Source organism: Spermophilus citellus, assembly GCF_964194105.1.
Source record: "Spermophilus citellus genome assembly, chromosome: 15".
Lineage (NCBI taxonomy): Eukaryota > Metazoa > Chordata > Mammalia > Rodentia > Sciuridae > Spermophilus > Spermophilus citellus.
The window spans coordinates 42879382-42899678 of NC_138195.1; the positions used below are offsets into that span (position 1 = coordinate 42879382).

Here is a 20297-nt window from a genome sequence, read left to right on the forward strand (position 1 = left end):
TTTGTTATTGTTATTATTTCAGACCAAAACCTGGTGCGACTGAACTTGACAATACATCCAGATTCTCTGCAGAAGTGAGACTTTCCAAAGGACCAATGACTCTGTTTCCTGTGTCCTTTCATTTTTTCCTACTCCATAACTATGTCTCGATCCCGCCATGCAAAACCTTCCAAATTGGTCAGAAAGGAAGATTTAACCAAAAAGAAAAACATCCAGCTTAAGAAGACATCCAAGCCAGCCAACAAAAATGTGACATCTGTCAAGACTGTGAGCCTTGGAAAAGTAAAGCAATTCCTTCAAGAAGGAGATGTGAAGAAAAAAACAGATCCTAAACCACCTACGCCTGTCAGAAGCCTTCTGACAAGAGCTGGAGCAGCCCGAATGAATTTGGACAGGACAGAGGTTCTTTTTCAGAACCCGGAGTCCTTAACTTGCAATGGCTTTACAATGGCTCTCCGAAGCACCTCTCTTAGCAGGCGGCTTTCTCAACCCCCAGTGGTTACATCTAAACCCAAGAAAGTTCCACCTTCCAAGAGTTTAGAAAAGCAACATGAGTCTGACTATAAGGTAGTCAATGAGACGGGAGGAAAGTGCTCAGAAAATGATTCGGTCCCCATCCAAGATCAAGATCCCCTCATCCTCCCTGATATAGAGAATCTAATCAGTGTACAACATACATCTTTAATTGAAGGTGAGAGTCAAGAGACAACTCAGTCTTGGTCTCAAGGGATAGAGGATACCAAATTCCATGTACCCGCTCATAGTAGCCCTGCAGCAGGGATCCTTTCTGGGCCGTTGGAAGGGACACATTGTGGTGAAGGACCATTCTCTGAACAGATATCAAATGGTATCAGTAATTCTCCTGGAATGTTTGCTCAGGACACTGTAGGTGCTCCTTTAATCCAAAGATCAGCCCCAGAAGTTACCTCTGAAAGTACCATTCAGTTAGAAGATTTGGGTTCCCAAGTACAATCTCTGAAGCTAACTGATTCTTATCTGGAACCCGTGAAGAGTGAACCTACTTGTTTCCCATCTCCCAGTTTTAATAAGATTATACCTGAATTAGATGTTAGAAATTGCTTGTCTCTTCGTGGGTCTATATATCCCAACACTCTAATAAAACTCCTCTTGGCAGGCTCAGAACCAGAAACCCTTGGTGCTAAACCAGATCATCTAGGGGCCTTCAAATCTACCCTAGATCAAGAGGAAGTTCCTGATACCACCTCTGTCCTAAGACAGGCCTTCAGTGCTATCCCTCATCAATGGGAATTTCCTGGTGCTAACCCAGTTCATGGTGAGGCTCTCGGTGAGACCCCAGACCCACCAGAGAATCCTGGTGCTATTTCGGTCCAAGGAGAAGTCTTTGGTACTATCCCAAACCAACAAGGAATGCATGGTGTGGTTGGGGATGCTGCCCCAGACCTGCCTACTTTTCTTCCTATTGTTCCGAACCCAACTGCTACTTGTAATGCTCCCCTCAACCTCAAATGGCCTGAGCCCCAAAGCGCTGTCCCATATGGGCTTGAGGTCCAGAGTGCTATGCCAGTTTTGCCTTTGGGCTCAGGACACACTCCTCAATTATCATCAAACTCTGAGTTAGGTTCCATACCTCCAGGAACAACTGCAAGCAATGTAGAAAATGAGAAGCACGTTCCAAGAAGCCTTCTGCCAGCTCACACTCAGGGGTTCACTTCCACCCCTGTTTCACTGGGTGTGACCCCAGTCTCCCAAGCCAATCCCGGTATATCAGAAGGAGGAAATTCCCAGGTTAGCATGACCAGCTTGGCTGATGTTAACACCACAGGGACATCTGTGCCAGTGTCAGTTGCCAATACCACCTCTTCTCCCTCTACCACCTTGCTACCAACTTCGGAAAGAAAGAAACGAAAGCGATGTGGGGTCTGTGAGCCCTGCCAACAGAAAGACAACTGTGGCGAATGTACTTACTGCAAGAACAGAAAGAATAGCCATCAGATCTGCAAGAAGAGGAAATGCGAGGAGCTGAAAAAGAAGCCATCTGTGGCTTTGGAGGTAAGCAAAGGGTCAAAGGCCTGGGAGACAACTGCAATGTGGGTATAATGATCTGTGCAGAGATGATTTGTTTCAGTCCTATATCATCGTACTTTGGTGAAATGTTGGCTTTATCTGTAAGAATTTGTGGGTCTACTTGAAGATTGTCTTGTGCTCTGATGCCTTTGCTTGCCTTTTTTTTTTAAAAAAAAAAACTGTTATTTTTTGGTACTGGGGATTGAACCCAGAGGCACTTTACCACTGAGCCACATCTCCAGCCCTCTGTGTTATTTATTTATTTATTTTTTGGTACTGGGGATTGAACTTGGGGTGTACCCACCCACTGAGCCACACCCCCAGCCCTATTTTACATTTTATTTAGAGACAGGGTCTCACTGAGTTGCTTAGCATTAACGCTTTGCTGGCTTTGAACTCTACATCCTCCTGCCTCAACCTCCCAAGCCACTGGGATTAGAGGTGTGCACCATCATGCCTAGCAGTATTTTTAATTTTGATATAGGTGTCTCACTTTGTTGCTTAGGGCCTTGATTAGTTGCTGAGACTGGCCTTGAATTTGGAAACCTCCTGCCTCTGGAGCCACTGGAATTATAGGTGTGTGCCACTGCACCTGGCCTTAGGTCGCTTTTAGAAGTTGTCACAGAAAACTAGAACATAGAGTTTTCCATTATAGGATTTGATAGAGACATAGGGAAATTGCATGAAGTTTGGATTGGCTAAAATTTCTACTCTGCCTCATTTTGGCTAATGGACGTCTTTTTTTGGAAGTTACAGGACTAAAATATAAGAGTGGAACAAATTCATTAACTCCCTAACTCCCTTGAAGCCCAGAAAAATCCAAGAAGTTAAAAAAAATAAATATATTTTTTAGTTTAGATGAGCACAATACCTTTCTTTCTTTCTTTCTTTTTTAATATCTTTATTTTATTTTATGTGGTACTGAGGATTGAACCCAGTTCTTCACGCATGCCAGGCGAGCGTGCTGCCACTTGAGCCACATCCCCAGCCCCAAATACCTTTCTTTTATTAATTTTTTTTTTTTAATGTGGTGCCGGGGATCGAACCCAGTGCCTCATGACAATCCTGCCTAAATAAGTTAAAATTTTTTGCTTTTGAAAGAGTTAAAAGTGGGGCTGGGGCTGGGGCTCAGAGGTAGAGAGCTTACCTAGCAAATGTGAGGTGCTGGGTTCGATTCGATCCTCAGCACCACATAAAAATAAATAAATAAGGGGCTGGGGATGTGGCTCAAGTGGTAGCGCGCTCGCCTGGCATGCGTGCAGCCCGGGTTCGATTCTCAGCACCACATACCAACAAAGATGTTGTGTCCGCCGATAACTAAAAAATAAATATTAAAAAAAAAATTCTCTCTCTTTCTCTCTCTCCCTCTCTCACTCTCTCTTTAAAAAAAATAGAAAAATAAAATAAAATAAAGATATTTTGTCCAACTACAACTAAAAAATGTTAAAAAAGAAAGAAAGAAAGAATTCATACTTTTGCATACTTATGCTACAAACTTTGGAGGCGTTTCAATAAAACAGCTTTCATCTCAATCTTTAGGGGGTGACTTCTACCTGTTCTGCTTATTTCAAGGGGGTTTTAGTGATTAATGAAAATAGTTTGTAAACTTCAGTATGACACAAATATTAAGTCTTAGTACAAAAGTTTATGAACCTATAATAGTAAAAGTATCATTTAATTTAGAATTTACTTAAAAGATTTTTATAGAGCTTGGCTAAAACTCAAAACTACTGCTTATCACATTTTGGGGGGCAATTGAACTGAGGGGTGCTTTTATTGTTTTTTATTTTGAGAGAAGGGTCTCCTTAAGTTACTGAGGCTGATGTCCAATTTGCCATTCTCCTGCTTCAGTGGGATTACAGACATGCACTTCTATGCCTGTCTTGCCTCTCACATTTTTTTTGTTTGGTGGGGGGGACACCAGGGATTCAACCCAGGGACTCTCTAACTACTGATCCACATCCCTAACCCTTTTTATTTTTTAAAACACAACTGTGGGGGTGGGGCAAGGTTGTGGCTCAGTGGTAGGGCACTTGCCTCAAACTTGTGAGGTACTGGATTTGATCCTGAGCACCACACAAAAATAAATAAATAAAATAGAGGTATCTTGTTTGTCTACAACTAAAAAAAAAAAAAACCACAAAACATACCTGTCAGGCTGGGAATGTGGCTCAGTGGTAGAGTGTGCTTGCTTAGCATACATGAAACACGGGTTCTATTCTCAGAACCACATATAAATAATTGAATAAAATAAAGGTTCATCAACAACTGAAAAAATATTATATATGCTGTGCATGGTGGCACATGCACCTGTAATCGCAGTGGCTTTGGAGGCTGAGATGGGAGGATTGTGAGTTCAAAGCCAGCCTCAGTGGGCTGGGTTTGTGGCCCAGTGATAGAGTCCTCACCTAGAATGCTTGAGGCACTCAGCACCACATAAATGTAAAATAGATAATTGTGCCCACTTAAAAAACCAAAATAAATAAATAAATATTTGGCGGGGGGGGGGGGGAGAAGAAAAGCCAGCCTCAGTAAAGGCAAGGCACTAAGCAACTCAGACCCTGTCTCTAAATCAAAATAGAAAATAGGGCTGGAATGTGGCTCAGTGGTGGAGTGCCCCCGAAAATCTACATACTTTTTATATAATATATACATTTTATATATAAAAATTTTAAAAATAAATTAAAAGACAGCTGCAAGTGACTAAAGAGGCAGGAGGAACACAAGATTTAGGTCAACCTCAGCACCTTACCAAGACCCTGTTACAAAAAAAAAAAAGAAGAAAAAAAAAAAGAGAAGAAAGATCTGCCATCATATATAACAAATTAGAATAAATAAATAATTTAGTAAAAAAAAAGAAAGAGATGAGGTTGTAGCTCTCAGTGATAAAATGGCTCTTCGTTCAATCCTCTGTACCAAAAATAAAATAAAACAATTGTGAAGAATGGGACTTTATGATTTATTTATTTTTTTGGGGGGAGATGTGAGTGAGCTATGTCCTTGAGTCCTTTTAATTTTTTATTTTGAGACAGGGTCTCCCTAAATTGTTCAGGGCCTTGCTAAATTGATGAGACTGGCCTCAATTTGTGATCCTTTTCAGCCTCCCTAATCACTTGGATTATTGGTGTTAGCACCACCCAGTGGGCTTTATGATTTTTAAATCACATGAGGTTATGTTCATTTTGTCTACTATAAATGCAGGTTTATAGGGGGAGTTGATTTAAAAGCATTTTTTTTTTTAAAGAGAGCGTGAGAGAGGAGAGAGAGAGAGAATTTTTTTTTTTAATATTTATTTTTTAGTTCTCGGCGGACACAACATCTTTGTTGGTATGTGGTGCTGAGGATCGAACCCGAGCCACACGCATGCCAGGCAAGCGCGCTACCACTTGAGCCACATCCCCAGCCCTTAAAAGCATTTCTGAACTTTAATTCAATCATTTTTCTATTTCTTTCTTGATTTGACTTTTTTTTTTTTTTTTTTTTTTTTGGTATTGAACCCAGAGGCACTCAACCACTGAGCCATATCCCCAGCTGGATTTTTTATTTAATTTAGAGACAGGGTCTCACTGAGTTGCTTAGCACCTCTCTGTTGCTGAGGCTGGCTTTGATCCTCTTGTTTCAGCCTCCTGAGCTGCTGCGATTACAGGTGTGTGCCACCATGTCTGGCTATTGACTTAAAATTCTATTTACTTGTTTGTTTATTGAGTTCTTGGTACTAGGGATCGAACCAGGAGCAATCTAACATAGAGCTATATCCTCCTCATCCCTTTTTATTTTTTATTTATTTATTTTTTAAAAAATATTTATTTATTTATATATTTAGTTAGTTTTCGGCAGACACAACATCTTTGTTTGTATGTGGTGCTGAGGATCGAACCCAGGCCGCACGCATGCCAGGTGAGCGCGCTACCACTTGAGCCACATCCCCAGCCCCTTTATTTTTTATTTTAAGATAGGGTCCCACTAAATTAGTGAGACTGGCCTCAGATTTGCAATCCTCCTTCTCCAGAATAGCTGAGATTACAGATGTGCACCACTGTGTTGGCTTGATTTAAAATTTTAGTCCAAAATGCTGATTTCTTATTTTACTAAGTCTTTGCAAACAAGAGCCCAGATGTTTTTTTTTGGGGGGGGCTGGGGATGTGGCTCAAGCGGTAGCGCGCTCGCCTGGCATGCGTGCGGCCCGGGTTCGATCCTCAGCACCACATACAAACAAAGATGTTGTGTCCGCCGAAAACTAAAAAATAATAAATATTAAAAAAATTCTCTCTGTATCTCTCTCTCTCTCTCTCTCTCTCTCTCTCTCTCTCCTCTTAAAAAAAAAAAAAAAAAAGCCCAGATGTTTAACCAATCCTAGATCAATGAGCATTTAAAGTGTTTCTAAAATATTTTGTTATTACAAACCTTATTGTAATGAGTAATCTTTCTTTATATAAGTCATTTCACACATGTGGGAATAGAACAAATAAGACTGGTTACCAAATGGTTTACAAATATCTAAGACTCAGTAGCAATATTAATATCTCTTCCAGAGAGACCTCCCTTGTAAACTACTGATGAGTAGCATTGCTAATTGACACTGTACCAAAAACAACATCTCTAATACATATAAGCACTTTAGTTCTCTTCTTTCCCAAACCTGCTTCTCCTCTTATGTTGGCTTCAATGGCTTACCATATACATGGTCACCCAGAATAGAAAAGTCAGTGAGCTCTGATGCCTTCCTCTCTCACCCTTCTACATTCTTTAATTTTATAAGATGTGAGCCCACCATCCTTTGTATTTTCTTGGCCACTAGTTGAGTTTTTTTGTTTTGTTTTTAATCTGTTGTTAATACAATTACAGAATTCAGTTTATTGTCAACAGTGCTTATTGCCTTCTGGGCTATGCACGGAAGATAGTCAGGAGTGTACCAGCTAGCAGGGAAGTTAAGAAATCAAGCAAGGGGCTGGGGATGTGGCTCAAGCGGTAGTACGCTCACCTGGCATGCGTGCGGCCCGGGTTGGATCCTCAGCACCACATACCAACAAAGATGTTGTGTCCGCCAAAAACTAAAAAAAAAAAAGATATTAAAATTAAAAAAAAAAAAAAGAAATCAAGCAAGGCTGCCTTACTATCTCCTTCCTAAATACATTTAGTGTTCTGCATATGGGTTGTATTTCTGTCAAAATAAAACAAAGGGCTGGGGTTATAGCTCAGTGGTAGAGAGCTCCACTGGTATGCATGAGGCACTTGGTTGGATCCTCTGCACCACATATAAATAAAAAATAAAGACTTTGTTTACCAAAAACTAAAAAATCAATCAATCAAACAAAACAAACAAAATAAATTAGAGACAAAGTTTCAAAGCATTTAAATTATACATAAAGTCTCAATGTATTAGCATGGAATATTACAGGTGTGTGGGATCACACACCTGTAATCCCATCTACTTAGGAAACTGAGGCAAGAGGATCCAAAGTTTGAGGCCAGCCACCGCAATTTAGCAAGAGGCTGTCTCAATAAAATTTAAAAAGGACTGTGGTTGTGGCTCATTGTACAAGTACACCTGAATTCCATCCTCAGTACCAACACAAAAAATTAAACAAAACCAGGCTCTATTCCCATGTCATAGTCATCTTGCTTTTTCTATCTGACAACCCCACTCTCCCCCGTCACTCTCACCCCTTACTCTGTCAAAACTGTATGTGTGTGTTACCCAGGCTAAGTACCAGCTGACTTTTTTTCTCCTAAGTGCCTGTCTCCTTTAGCACAGTAAAAAATGCTCAATAAATACTTGTTGGGAATATGAAAAGAGAATATATTTGTAATTCAATCAGTTTTATAAATTTATATCTTTTATAAATTTAGATCTTGAGTGGTTTGTTGTTGTGCTGGCGGTACTGGGGATTGAAGCCAGAGGTGCTTTACCCCTGAGCTAATCCTTTTTTCTAACTTTTCTCTCTCTTTCTTTCTTTCTTTCTTTTTTTTTTTTTTTTAAGTGTTTTAGTTTTCAGTGGACACAATATCTTTATTTTATTTGTATGTGGTGCTGAGGATCGAACCCAGCGCCCCGCGCATGTCAGGCGAGCACTCTACTACTTGAGCCACATCCCCGGCCCAACTTTTCTCTTTTTGAGATAGGGTAACTTATTTACCCAGGCTGGCCTCAAACTATTGATCATCTTGCCTTGTTTTCCAGATTCCTGGGATTTCAGATGTGCATCACTGTACCCAGATGGTTTTCAATTTTTTATTTTTGTGATGCTGGGGGTCGAATTCAAGGCATCCTGTGTTAGAGGCAAGCACTCCACCATGAAGCTTCATCCCCAGCCCGTGGCATACCTTTTTGTTTTCTTTGTCGTACTAGGGATTGAATCTAGGGGCATTTATCATTAAGGTACATTCCCAGGCCTCTTTTTGTTTGTTATATATATATTTTAAATTTATTATTATTTTTAAAATTTGTTCAATACATGACAGTAGAATGCATTTTGACATATTGTACATAAATGAAGCACAACTTCTTCCTCTGGCTGTACATGGTGTAGAGTCACACTGGTAGTGTAATCATACATATATATAGGGTAATAATGTCCATCTCATTTCCCCATACTCCCACCCACACCCTCCCACCCCACCCCTCTCCTCACTCCCCCTGCACAATCTAAAGTTCCTTTATTCTTGCTTACCTCCTGCCTTTTTTCTTTATTTAGATTAATGAGATGGAGTCTTGGTAAGTTGCTTTGGGCCTCACTAAGTTTCTGAGGCTGGCCTTAGATTTGTAATCCTCCTGAGTCACTGGGATTACAGGCATGAGCCATCACACCTGACACTTTCCATATTTTTTATTGGTAAATTATAATTATACATAATGGTGGTATTTGTTGTTACATATTTTACATGCACACGGTATAAAAATATAATTTGGTCAATAACATTCTCCAATATTTCTCCTTTTCTTCTCCTATGGTCCTTCTCCTCCCTATGGTCCCTTTTCCTCTACTATACTGATCTCCCTTCAATTTTCATGAGATCTCTCTGACTTTTCCTTTTTCTTCTTCAGTTCCACATATGAGAAAAGAAACATACAGCCCTTCAGTTTGGCTTATTTCATTTAACATAATGGTCTCTGGTTTCATTTCTTTTTCTGCAAATGACATAATTTAATTCTTTTTTTTTTTAAAGAGAGGGTGATAGAGGGAGAGAGAGAGAGAGAGAGAATTTTTTAATATTTATTTTTTAGTTCTCGGCGGACACAACATCTTTGTTGGTATGTGGTGCTGAGGATCCAACCTGGGCCACACGCATGCCAGGCGAGCGTGCTACCGCTTGAGCCACATCACCAGCCCCTATTTTATTTATTTTTATATAGTGCTGAGGATAGAACTCAGTAGCTTGCTCGTGGCAGGCGAATGTTGTACTGCTGAGCCACAATCCCAGCCCCACTTTTTTATTTTTTATTTTGAGACAGGGTCTTGCCAAGTTGCTGAGGCTGAATTCTCCTAGCCTCCCAAGATGCTGAGATTACAGATGTGTGTCACCACACTCAGGGTAAATACCTTTTTAATTTTTTTTTTTTTTACCCATTTTGAGTAAGTGCTTTACCAGTGGGCTCTACCTCTATACTTTACTAATTTCCAAATTCCTTGTGCTTGAGATAGAGACTTTGTAAATCTTTTTTTTTTTTTTTTTTTTGTATCAGGGATTAAACCTAAGGGAGTGTGACCACTGAGCTTCATTCATCCCCAGCCTTTTTTATATTTTATTTAGAGGAAGGGTCTCTGAGTTGCTGAGGCTCGCTGGCTTTGCACTTGAGATCCTCCTGCCTCAACCTCCCAAACCACTGGGATTATAGGTGTGTGCTACCCAGCCTGGCCTGCCTTTGGTTTTTTGGGATTGGCTTATTTTGCTTAGCATGGTATCCTCCAGCTCCATTCATTTACTAGGAAATGCCATAATTTCATTCTCTTCTAAGGCTGTGTAGAATTACATGAGAGAGAGAGAGAAAAAACATATATATACATATTATATCTATCTCACATTTTCTTTATCCATTCAAGAACACCTAGGTTGGTTTCAGTTTAGCTATTGTTAGTTAGTTGAGCTGCTATAAAACACTGATGTGGCTGTATGTATGTATGTATGTATGTATGTAGTATGCTGATTTTAAGTCATTTGAGTATAAACCAAGGAATGGAATAGCTGGGTCAAATGGTGATTCCATTCCAAGTTTTCTGAGGAATTTTCATACTGTTTCCATAATGGTAGAAAATTTTTCCCCCCTCTAACATTCTCTACCCTATTTGATTTTTTAATCGATGATTCTTTATTTCCATCATTTCTTCCCACTCTAATAATTAGCTTATACCTCTAAGGGAGAGCTTTTTCATTTTATTTACTATTTATCTTTCAGGATAAACTCATGGATTTTTATTATATTCAATGGATTATAATCCTTTATTAAGTTTTGTTGTTGTTGTTCCTGGGAATTGAACCCAGGGCACTATTCATTCCCAGAACTTTTTTTGAGACAAGGGCTCACTACTTTGCTTAGGGCCTGGCTAAATTGCTGCGGCTGGTCAGAATTTGGGCTCCTCCTGCCTTAGCCTTTCTTTCCATTTGCTGGGATTACAGGTGTACACCACTGTGTTCTGCCTTAGAGATTAAATATAATTATTAGAGTTGGAAGAAATGATGGAAATAAATAATTATCAGATGAAAAATCATTGCACAAAAATCATTAATGTTGCTTAAACTAGGGAGTGGAAGTTTGTGGACTAACAATATATTTATGAAGTCTCAATACCAGACGCCTCCAGCATCCTAATTATTTAATCTGATGCTCAGAAATTGCATATTTGACCAGAGAGCACCTTCAACATTCTTTGAGTAATTCTTTCCTTTCTCAGACAAGAGTTCTTTCTGTTGAATGTGTTTGTTTACTTTCTGTACTGTCCCAAACCTGGGAATTGAACCCAGGATTGAACCCAGGATTGAACCCAGGGCACTGTACTACTGAGCTGTATCTCCCACCCTTTTTAAATTTATTTTGAGACAAGGTCTCACTAAATTTCTCAGACTGGCTTCAAATTTAGGGTTTTCTTGTCCAGTCTTCCAAGTCGTTGCTGAATTTACAGGCATGCATTATTACTACACCCATTTTTTTTATGGTTTATTTTGCTTAGTGTTCTTTATAAGACTCATCAGTAATATTGCTTACACTTATTCTTTGTCATTGCAGTAGAGTATGCCATCATATGTATAACAAATAATTTATGACTTCTGTTAATGAGGAGTAGTGCTTGTATGAACACTGAACATGTCCTTTGGTGAATATATGTATATATTGGGGCTGGGGATGTGGCTCAAGCAGTAGCGAGCCCGCCCGCCTGGAATGCGTGCGGCCCGGGTTCGATCCTCCAGCACCACATACAAAGATGTTGTGTCCGCCAATAACTAATAAATAAATAAATATTTTAAAAAAAATGTATATATTGAGTTTAATCCTGAGAATGGCATTGCTGGATCATAAAATATGCATATGTTTAGTTTTCCTAAATTTTACCAAGTAATTGTAGTCAGGTGTGTGGCCCACACCTATAATCCCAGTGACTGTGGATGTAGAGATAATCGATTCATAAATTCAAGGCCATCTAGACAATTTAGCAAGACCCTGTTCCAAAGAATAAAAAGGGCTGGGTGTGTCACTCAGTGGTACAGTTCCCCAGGTTGAATTCACAAAAATTAAAATTTAAAAAATGAAAACATCAAGTAACTATGATTTTTCCAATTAGAACTTCCTTTAGGGGCTGGAAATATGGATCAGTGGTAGAATATGTGCTTAGCATACTTAAGGACCTGGATTCAATCCCTACAAACAATAAAAAACAAAAGCTGAGCACAAAAATAATAAATAAACAAACAAAGGGCTGGGGATTTGGCTCAAGCAGTAGCGCGCTCACCTGGCATGCATGCGGCCTGGGTTCGATCCTCAGCACCACATACAAACAAAGATGTTGTGTCCGCGGAGAACTAAAAATAAATAAATAAATATAAAAAAAAATCAACAAAAAAACCAAACAAAAACAAAAGTAAAAACCTGCTGGATTTTGTTTATGACATGTTCAATGTATGGATTTGCTTGGAGAGATCAGTTTTGTTTGGATACAAAGCTTCTAGTTCATGACCATTGTACCTCTTTATGTTACTTTCTTGTGTGTGTGTGTGTGTGTGTGTGTGTGTTATTGGGTATTAAAGGCAGGGCTTTGTGCATACTAGGCAAAGGATCTACCTCATATCTACACCCTTACTGTCCCTTTTTATGTAAGGCTTATGGAATTCTTTTTTGAGGGAATGTTTTCAATCATATTTTGTAGTTTTCAATATATACTTATTTCATTATTCACTTCCACAATCCTCTTCCCCATGCTAGGAACAGAACTCAGGGCCTCACATGTGCCAAAGTGCTCTACCAGCAAGCCACATCCCAGCCCTTATTTAAACTTGTTTATTCCTGAGTATTTCATATTTTTTGGTGTTACTCATGGTTGAAGACCATTTAATTTGTTTCCTTTTTTTTTTAATTTTTTTTTATTTTTTAGTTTTCAGTGGACACAACATCTTTGTTTGTATGTGGTGCTGAGGATCGAACCCGGGCCGCACGCATGCCAGGCGAGCGCGCTACCGCTTGAGCCACATCCCCAGCCCTTAATTTGTTTCCTTGAAATATATATTTTAAAAATTTTTTTAGTTGTAGTTGGACACAATGCCCTTATTTTATTTATTGTTAAGTGGTGCTGAGGATCAAACCCAGCGCCTCGCACATGCTAGGCCAGCGCTCTACCTCTGAGCCACAACCCCAGCCCCGGTTTCTTGAAATATTGGCAAGCAAATATATTTGCTTGTTTATTTTGTACTGAGGATCTAACCGAGGTATATATTTACTACTAAGCAATATCCCCAGCCCCATTTATTTATTTATCTATACGTTTATATTTATTTTGAAAAAGTGTCTGGCTAAATTGCTGGGGGGGGTGTCTCACTTAATTTTTGAGGCTGGCTTTGAACTTGGGATCCTCCTGCCTCAGCTTCTCCAGTTGCTAGGATTACAAGTCTGTACCAACACGCTTGGCTACAATTTCTTTTAATTGTACAATAAGGTTTCAGACTTTCCAGAGATACTTTTAAGTCAAGAAAAAAAATTATTCAATTTTTTTTGTCATGCTTAACTCAGCTTAACTTTCCCTTTGTATCTCAAAAATATAGGTAATTCAAATGAATACTTTCTCCCTGTAAAAAATCCTATAAGTCTATCTCCCCCTTGTTTTTCCCTTTCGGTGCTTGAGATTGAACCAAGGTGCTCTTTACTGCTGAGTTACATCTCCAGCACTTTTTTTTTTTTTTTTTTAATATTTTGAGACAGAAATCTCCCTAAGTTGCTAGAGATGGCCTTCAACTTGCAATCCTCCTGCCTCAGAGTCCTATTAAGATTACAGGCCAAAACCACTGAGCTCAGCTGACTTTTATCACTTCTGTATTTATCTAGCAATTTGCTTTTGGCTAGAACATTCCTCATGTATAGTTGTAACTTAACATTTTGAGACATGCAATACTGTATTTATTAAACAGCTATAGAAGTATTTTAAAACGATAAGTGAAGGCTTTTATTTTTTCCCTATACTGGGGATTAAAGTTGGCTTCACACATGCTAGGCAAACACTCTACCTCTGGACTACATATCCAGCCTAGTACAGAATTTATGGACATAGAGCAGGGATTTGGCTTACTACGTTTTTGCAAGTAATTTTTATTGTGTATAAAAGCTAACAAAACCAAAATGCATTGTTTGTACAGTGTGTTTCTACATAGGCTATAGAGGGTGTGGTCTTTAGTTATGTCTCTAGCTAGTTCATTTTGGTATGGTATCATGTATTTAATTAACATTAATTGAGTGACTAGACAGAGCAGATTGTGAATTGATCTAGCCAGAGTGTAATAATCTGTTACATTTATTTACTCTAGCTAGTGTGGGTTCCCTCTTCAAAATGTCAAGTTATATTATGTTTGGTTAGACTAAATAGGAGTATATTATATAACACTCTAAAGTGTGCTGTGTTTGGGGCTGGGGATGTGGCTCAAGCGGTATCGCGCTCGCCTGGCATGCATGTGGCCCAGGTTCGATCCTCAGTACCACATACAAAACAAAGATGTGTGTCCGCCGAAAACTAAAAAATAAAAAAATATTAAAAAAAGGAAAGAAACCATTGTAATTTCAACAAATAAAAAAAATAAAGTGTGCTGTGTTCAAAACCATGCTATCATTTTTTTTTTTTAAGTATTGGGGATTGAAATCAGGGGCATGCTGGGCATGGCAGCATATGCCTGCAATCCCAGTGATTTGGAAAGCTGAAACAAGGGGATTGCAAGTTCAAAGCCAGCCTCAGTGATTTTTAGCTAGGCCCTAAGCAATTTAGTGAGTCACTATCTTAAAATAAAAAGGACCGGGAATGTGGCTCAGTGGTTAAGCGTCCCTGGGTTCAGTTCAAAAAGAAAAAAGAAAGAAATGAGGGGCATGCTACCACTGAGCTGCATCCCTATCCCTTTTTATTTTTATTTTGACAGAGTCTAAGAACTTGTGCCACTTGGCCTGGAACTTGTGCCACTTGGGCCCATGCTATCTTCTTCTTCTTCTTCTTTTTTTTTTTTTTTTTAAAGAGAGAGAGAGAGGAGAGAGAAAGAGAGAGAGAAATTTTAATATTTATTTTTTATTTTTTCGGCGGACACAACATCTTTGTTTGTATGTGGTGTTGAGGATCGAACCCGGGCCGCACGCATGTCAGGCGAGTGCGCTACTGCTTGCGCCACATCCCCAGCCCCCATGCTATCTTCTTAAGATAGGCAAATTCTACTGGAAAAAAGAGTGTTACCTACACAGATTATATTTGAAAAGCTAATAATTAAGGAGTGCTAAATGACACAAATTAATCCACTACCTGTATAGTATTATAGGGTTCTTTCCGGGTGATAACAGTCTAGTTTCAGAGATGTCATTCAGAATTGCTTGACACTCCTTTTATTTTTATCTTATCATTTCTGGTGGGAGTTTGAGCTGGGTCTAGTCTCACTTGGCCATTGCTTTTCTCAGTTTTAAAACAGCTGGATCTTATTTCGGGATGTGTTGCATATGGCATATGGAACAAATTTTTTGCTACCAACTCCTTCAATTGAGGGCAGATGTTATATGTCCTTAAATATGCCTTTAAGGAATCTCTTTGTATCACACTGAGACTTCAGTAGCATACTGCCTCCCAAGAACTAGATGGAAATAGAAGAAAAATCTTTGGTGTCTAGTGTACTTATGTTCATAAACCCTGAATACCTCAACAAAATTATGCTGATATTGATTGATTGTTATTTGTAGTTGTTAACTTCTGGAATTATGATTCCACTATGATTCAAGTCTTACCTTGCCATTTTGTTTTTATCATCTTATGTATAAGAAAACTGTGCAAAACTAGCAAACATTGTAATCTATCATCAGTATCATCCATGCTAAGCTATTATATAATAGGAAGCACTAATAGGGTACATGTTTATTTTTCTACAGAAAACAACTCCCATGGGCTGGGGATGTGGCTCAAGCGGTAGCGCGTTCGCCTGGCATGCGTGCGGCCCGGGTTCGATCCTCAGCACCACATACCAACAAAGATGTTGTGTCTGCCGAGAACTAAAAAATAAATATTAAAAATTCTCTCTCTCTCTCTCACTCTCTCTCCTCTCTCACTCTCTCTTAAAAAAAAAAAAAAAAAAGAAAACAACTCCCAATCTCTTTTACTGATCAACATCTTTGTTCTATTTCAGAATAGTTGTTGCAGAGTTGATGGTACCAGCCAGGTGTCATGGTGCCTGGCTATAATCTCAGGATCCCTGAGGCTACAGCAGGAGGAAGATTGTAAATTTTAAGTCCATCCTGAGCAACTTAATGAGACTTTCAGGAACTTTGTGGGACCCTGTCTCAAAATAAAAAAAGGACTGGGGATGTACCTCATTGGTAAAGTGGCCCTGGGTTCAATCCCCAGTACCAAAAAATAAAAATGTGGGGTTATCAGGTGGGCACCATGGCCCACACCTGTAATCCCAGTGGCTCCAGAGGCTGAGACAGGAGGATCCGGAGTTCAAAGCCAGCCTCAGCAAAAGCAAGGCACTAAGCAGCTCAGTGAGACCCTATCTCTAAACAAAATACAAAATAGGGCTGGGGATGTGGCTTACTGGCCGAGTGTCCCTGAGTTCAATCCCTGGTACAAAAGAAAAAAAAAACAGTTTGTGCAAATGAAGTAGGAGTTTTCTTTTGTTTCCATCACTTAATGTATCATCACTATTTTGTCACATAGTATGAAATTTGTATTTTCTTTTATTTAAAGTAAGGGTATTGCTGCAATTTTCCATTGTTCAGATTTTCCTAAAAGTCTTGGACTCAAACAACATAAAGGGTGTTTAAATGCCTGCAAAATATCTATTTAAGTAAATGAACATCATTCTTTTTTTGTGGCTGAATGATTCCCTTCAGTTTCTTACCATTTTTCAGTTTTCTATAGCATAGTGAACTTTTTTCCACATTGTTTGTTTTCTTGCGGTGCATTCAATGGGTTTTTTCAAGGCCTAAATGTTAACCACCAACATATTTAATATCTTGCTGATGACTTAATGACTAATGATTTCTAATTCTTTACCACTTCTGGAAATGTGAAGTTTAACTAAAGGTATTCTTTGGATAGCCACGTCAATATCTTTCTTCCCAAATAAGAAACTGTAGTCTCAGCCCAAGGCACCTGTTTTTTTTTTTTTTTTTTTTTTAAAGAATTTTAATATTTATTTTTTAGTTTTCAGCGGACACAACATCTTTGTTTGTATGTGGTGCTGAGGATCGAACCTGGGCCGCACGCATGCCAGGCGAGCGCGCTACCTCTTGAGCCACATCCCCAGCCCAAGGCACCTGTTTTTTACCTAGCAACTCAGGAGACTGAGGCAAGAGGACTGGAAGTTCAGGCAAGTCTCTGTAATTTACTGAGACACTCAGTAATTTAGGGAGACCATGTCTCAAAAACTAAAAAGGACTGGAGGTGTAGATGTTGGTAAGGAACTCTTGATTTCAATCCTCATTACTAAAAACAAACAACAACAAAAGGAAGATAAAAGCAACTCTGTAGTTGTTGTCTTTTTGAATCTTATGAAAGCCAGGTACCCGCCTGTAATCCCAATGGCTTGGGAGGCTGAGGCAGGAGGATCACAAGCCTAAGCAACTTGGCTTAGTGGTAGAACATCCTTAAGTTCAATCCATGGTACCAAACAAACACCATGGTAACAAACAAACACCGCACCACACACACATCTTACCAAAGCCCTTACAAAGGTGATTAAGCTAGCATTTCAGTAAATCTAACTAATGACTGGATATTAGCCAGATCAGATTAGGTATTTGGTATATTTTTAGCTACCATGGAAAATCAGAATTTGAAAATGACTAGTACTATATTAGTGCTTTAGTACTGCTAAACTTGCCACATGTTTTTGTTCGGTTCCAAGAATTCCTAGGACTAACTCGATCCTAGTGTAAATGACACCAGCACCAATCTTTCACATGGTGTTTTGGAAATCATAAAAACACAACTTCACACAACTCCAGCAGGGGCACATGCCTGTAGTCCCAACTACTTAGGAGGCTGACACAGGATCCAGATGATGAGGGCAGTGAAACTCCTGACTCTCCTATTCCCTCAACAAACAAAAATAGGAACAAAAGCAACCACATTAAAGGTGCTGGATCTGGACAGACTTCAATGTCCATACCACTGCCTCAAAACTATGAAAAGGGGCTGGGCTGTAGCTCAGTGGTAGAGCACTTGCCTATCACATGTGAGGCACTGGGTTCGATCCTCACCAACATATAAAAACAAAGGTATTAGAAAAGGAAAAAAAAAACTACATGGAAAAAAATTCCTTTTTGAACTGGGGATTGAACCCAGGAATGCTTGACTGCTGGGCCAAGTTCCCAAGCCCCCCTCCCCCCTTTTTTTTTTCTTTTTGGTACCAGGCATTGAGCCCAGGGAGACTTGATTGAAAAATATTTATTTTTCAATTGTAGTTGGACACAATACCTTTATTTATTTTTATGTGGTTGTGAGGATTGAACCCAGGGCCTCGCACGTGCCAGGCGAGCACTCTGCCGCTGAGCCACAACCCTAGCCTCTTTATTTATTGATTGATTTTTAAAAATACTTTTTAAGTTGTGGATGGACCTTTATTTTATTCGTTTATTTATATGCAGTGCTGAGAATCAAACCCAGTGCCTCACACATGCAAAGCAAGTGCTTTACCACAGAGTCACAGCCCCAGGCCTGGTTTTTTATTTTGTATTTTGAGACAGGTTTTCCCTAAGTTGCTTAGGGTCTCACTAAATTGCTGAGACTGTCCTTGAACTTGTGATCCTCTTGTCTCATTCTTCAGGTGTGCACCTTGGGGTCCAAATGCAATAAATTGTAGTATGCATTTTCCTGGAGAGATGTTGGTCCATAGTTCTTATTAGGTTTCAGAGAAATATAAATCATATTCCCCACTCCCCAAAGTGAAAGAACCATGCATGGGGCTTTCTTCAGCCTTTAATGGAATACAGTTGTCAACTGCTTTGGCTGGGATGTAGCTCATTGGTAGGAGCTACATGTGGAAGGCTCTGGTGTTGCATCCCTAGCAGCAAAAAACAAACAAAAAAAGAGCACTGACAACTATTTTGTGTTTAAGGGAAAAACAGTGACAGTTCAGCCTTCCCCCCTGTGGTATCCTTGTGAGATGGACCTACTTGTACCATTGAGAACGTCCTATTGTGAAGCAGGGGTGAGCTAAGGAAGGAGCAGAGATGATGTGTAAGAGAATCTGCTGCTGAATCTGCTACATGGTAGTTGCTTAAAATGCTGATAATATCCTTGAAGAGATTTGTGTATTCATCTCATTACTTTCACCTGTTTTTCCCTCTTGCCACCTTATTCATGCTATTTAGAGGAAAATAACTGAAGTCCTCAAAAGTATCCAGGATACACCATTTCTTAGTAATCTACTGAGCATTTTTCCTGCAGATGTTGGAGGCTTAGGATACAATATGAATGAATTGGTTTTCTGTTCCCATGTGATTCAGAATTATAGTTGTGGTTTCTAGTAAGAGGACCATGTCCCAGTTGTTTTCTTGTTCTTATGTAATGAGAGGGTTTTGGTGTTTCTGGTGTGTTCTACACATTTACACTATAGAGCTTATTTGTATATCATATTTCATACACAGTACCATTTTGTGGTGAGTTTTCTGTTACAGAGCAAATGTTGGGTCAAGGCAGGAGGAAATAGGAGTACAATATAGTAGACGGCCACAGTTTATCCAAGCTGTGGGATTTCTGGTAGAATGGATACAGGTTAGATTTAGAGACAAGTTTGTTTGTGCATGTGTAATTTGTCTTAAGAGTTAATAAAGCTCAGAGGCTGAGGCCGGAGTATATCAAGTTTGAGGCCAGCCTCAACAATGTAGTGAGATCCTGTCTGGGGAAAAAAAAAAGAAAGAAAAGAAAAGGGGTCAAGGATGTTACTTAGTGGTAGAACATCCTTGATTTCAATCCCTAGTACTACTGTCAATTAAAAATAAAAGCTAATACCAGAATTATAGGGAGATTTTGTCTACTGGGAGACAGAAACTAAATTGCTCTCATTATTTACCTAACCCTATTTTTGAGAAACCCTTCCTGTTCACACTGAGACCATAAAGCGAAAATCAATATAACAGGGAAAACAGAACAAAACAGTGTTCCACCTTTTTTTTTCTTCCTTTGTAAAGAACCAACAACCACAGGTCTCTGTCTTTATAGTGGATAAATTTTAACAAAATTCAGCTTTCTTCCACTTGACACAAAGGAGGACAGAAACTAATATTTAATGAGGGTCTAGACTAGGATTCTTATATTTTCGTTTTTTGGGTTGTAGATTGAACCCAGGGCCTTTTGAGGATTCTCAGTTCGAAGACTAGGAATAAACTCTTTTAAAAAAATGTGTTTAATTTTGCACAAATAGCAAGTATTAGAGTTGTCCTTTCTACCACAAAAGAATTAAATAATCATCATTATTACTACTACTACCACAAAAAAATAAATAACCAATATTATTGCTACTACTACTATTATTATTATTTATGGTAATTGTTATTGAACTCAGCAGCACTCTACCACTGAGGTATGGCC

The 20297-nt window shown here is 39.1% G+C and overlaps 1 protein-coding gene across 4 annotated transcripts in view; it reads left to right on the forward strand.

The window, feature by feature from the left end:
- Positions 1 to 20297, forward strand: part of TET1 (tet methylcytosine dioxygenase 1) — a 117521-nt gene that overhangs the window by 12799 nt on the left and 84425 nt on the right. For all 4 annotated transcript variants that reach the window (XM_081267099.1, XM_081267101.1, XM_081267102.1 and 1 more), the window contains exon 2: positions 23 to 2031. In XM_081267099.1, the coding sequence (XP_081123225.1) occupies positions 142 to 2031 (1890 nt within the window). In that variant the 5' untranslated portion in view covers positions 23 to 141. The remainder of the gene's footprint in view (positions 1 to 22; positions 2032 to 20297) is intronic.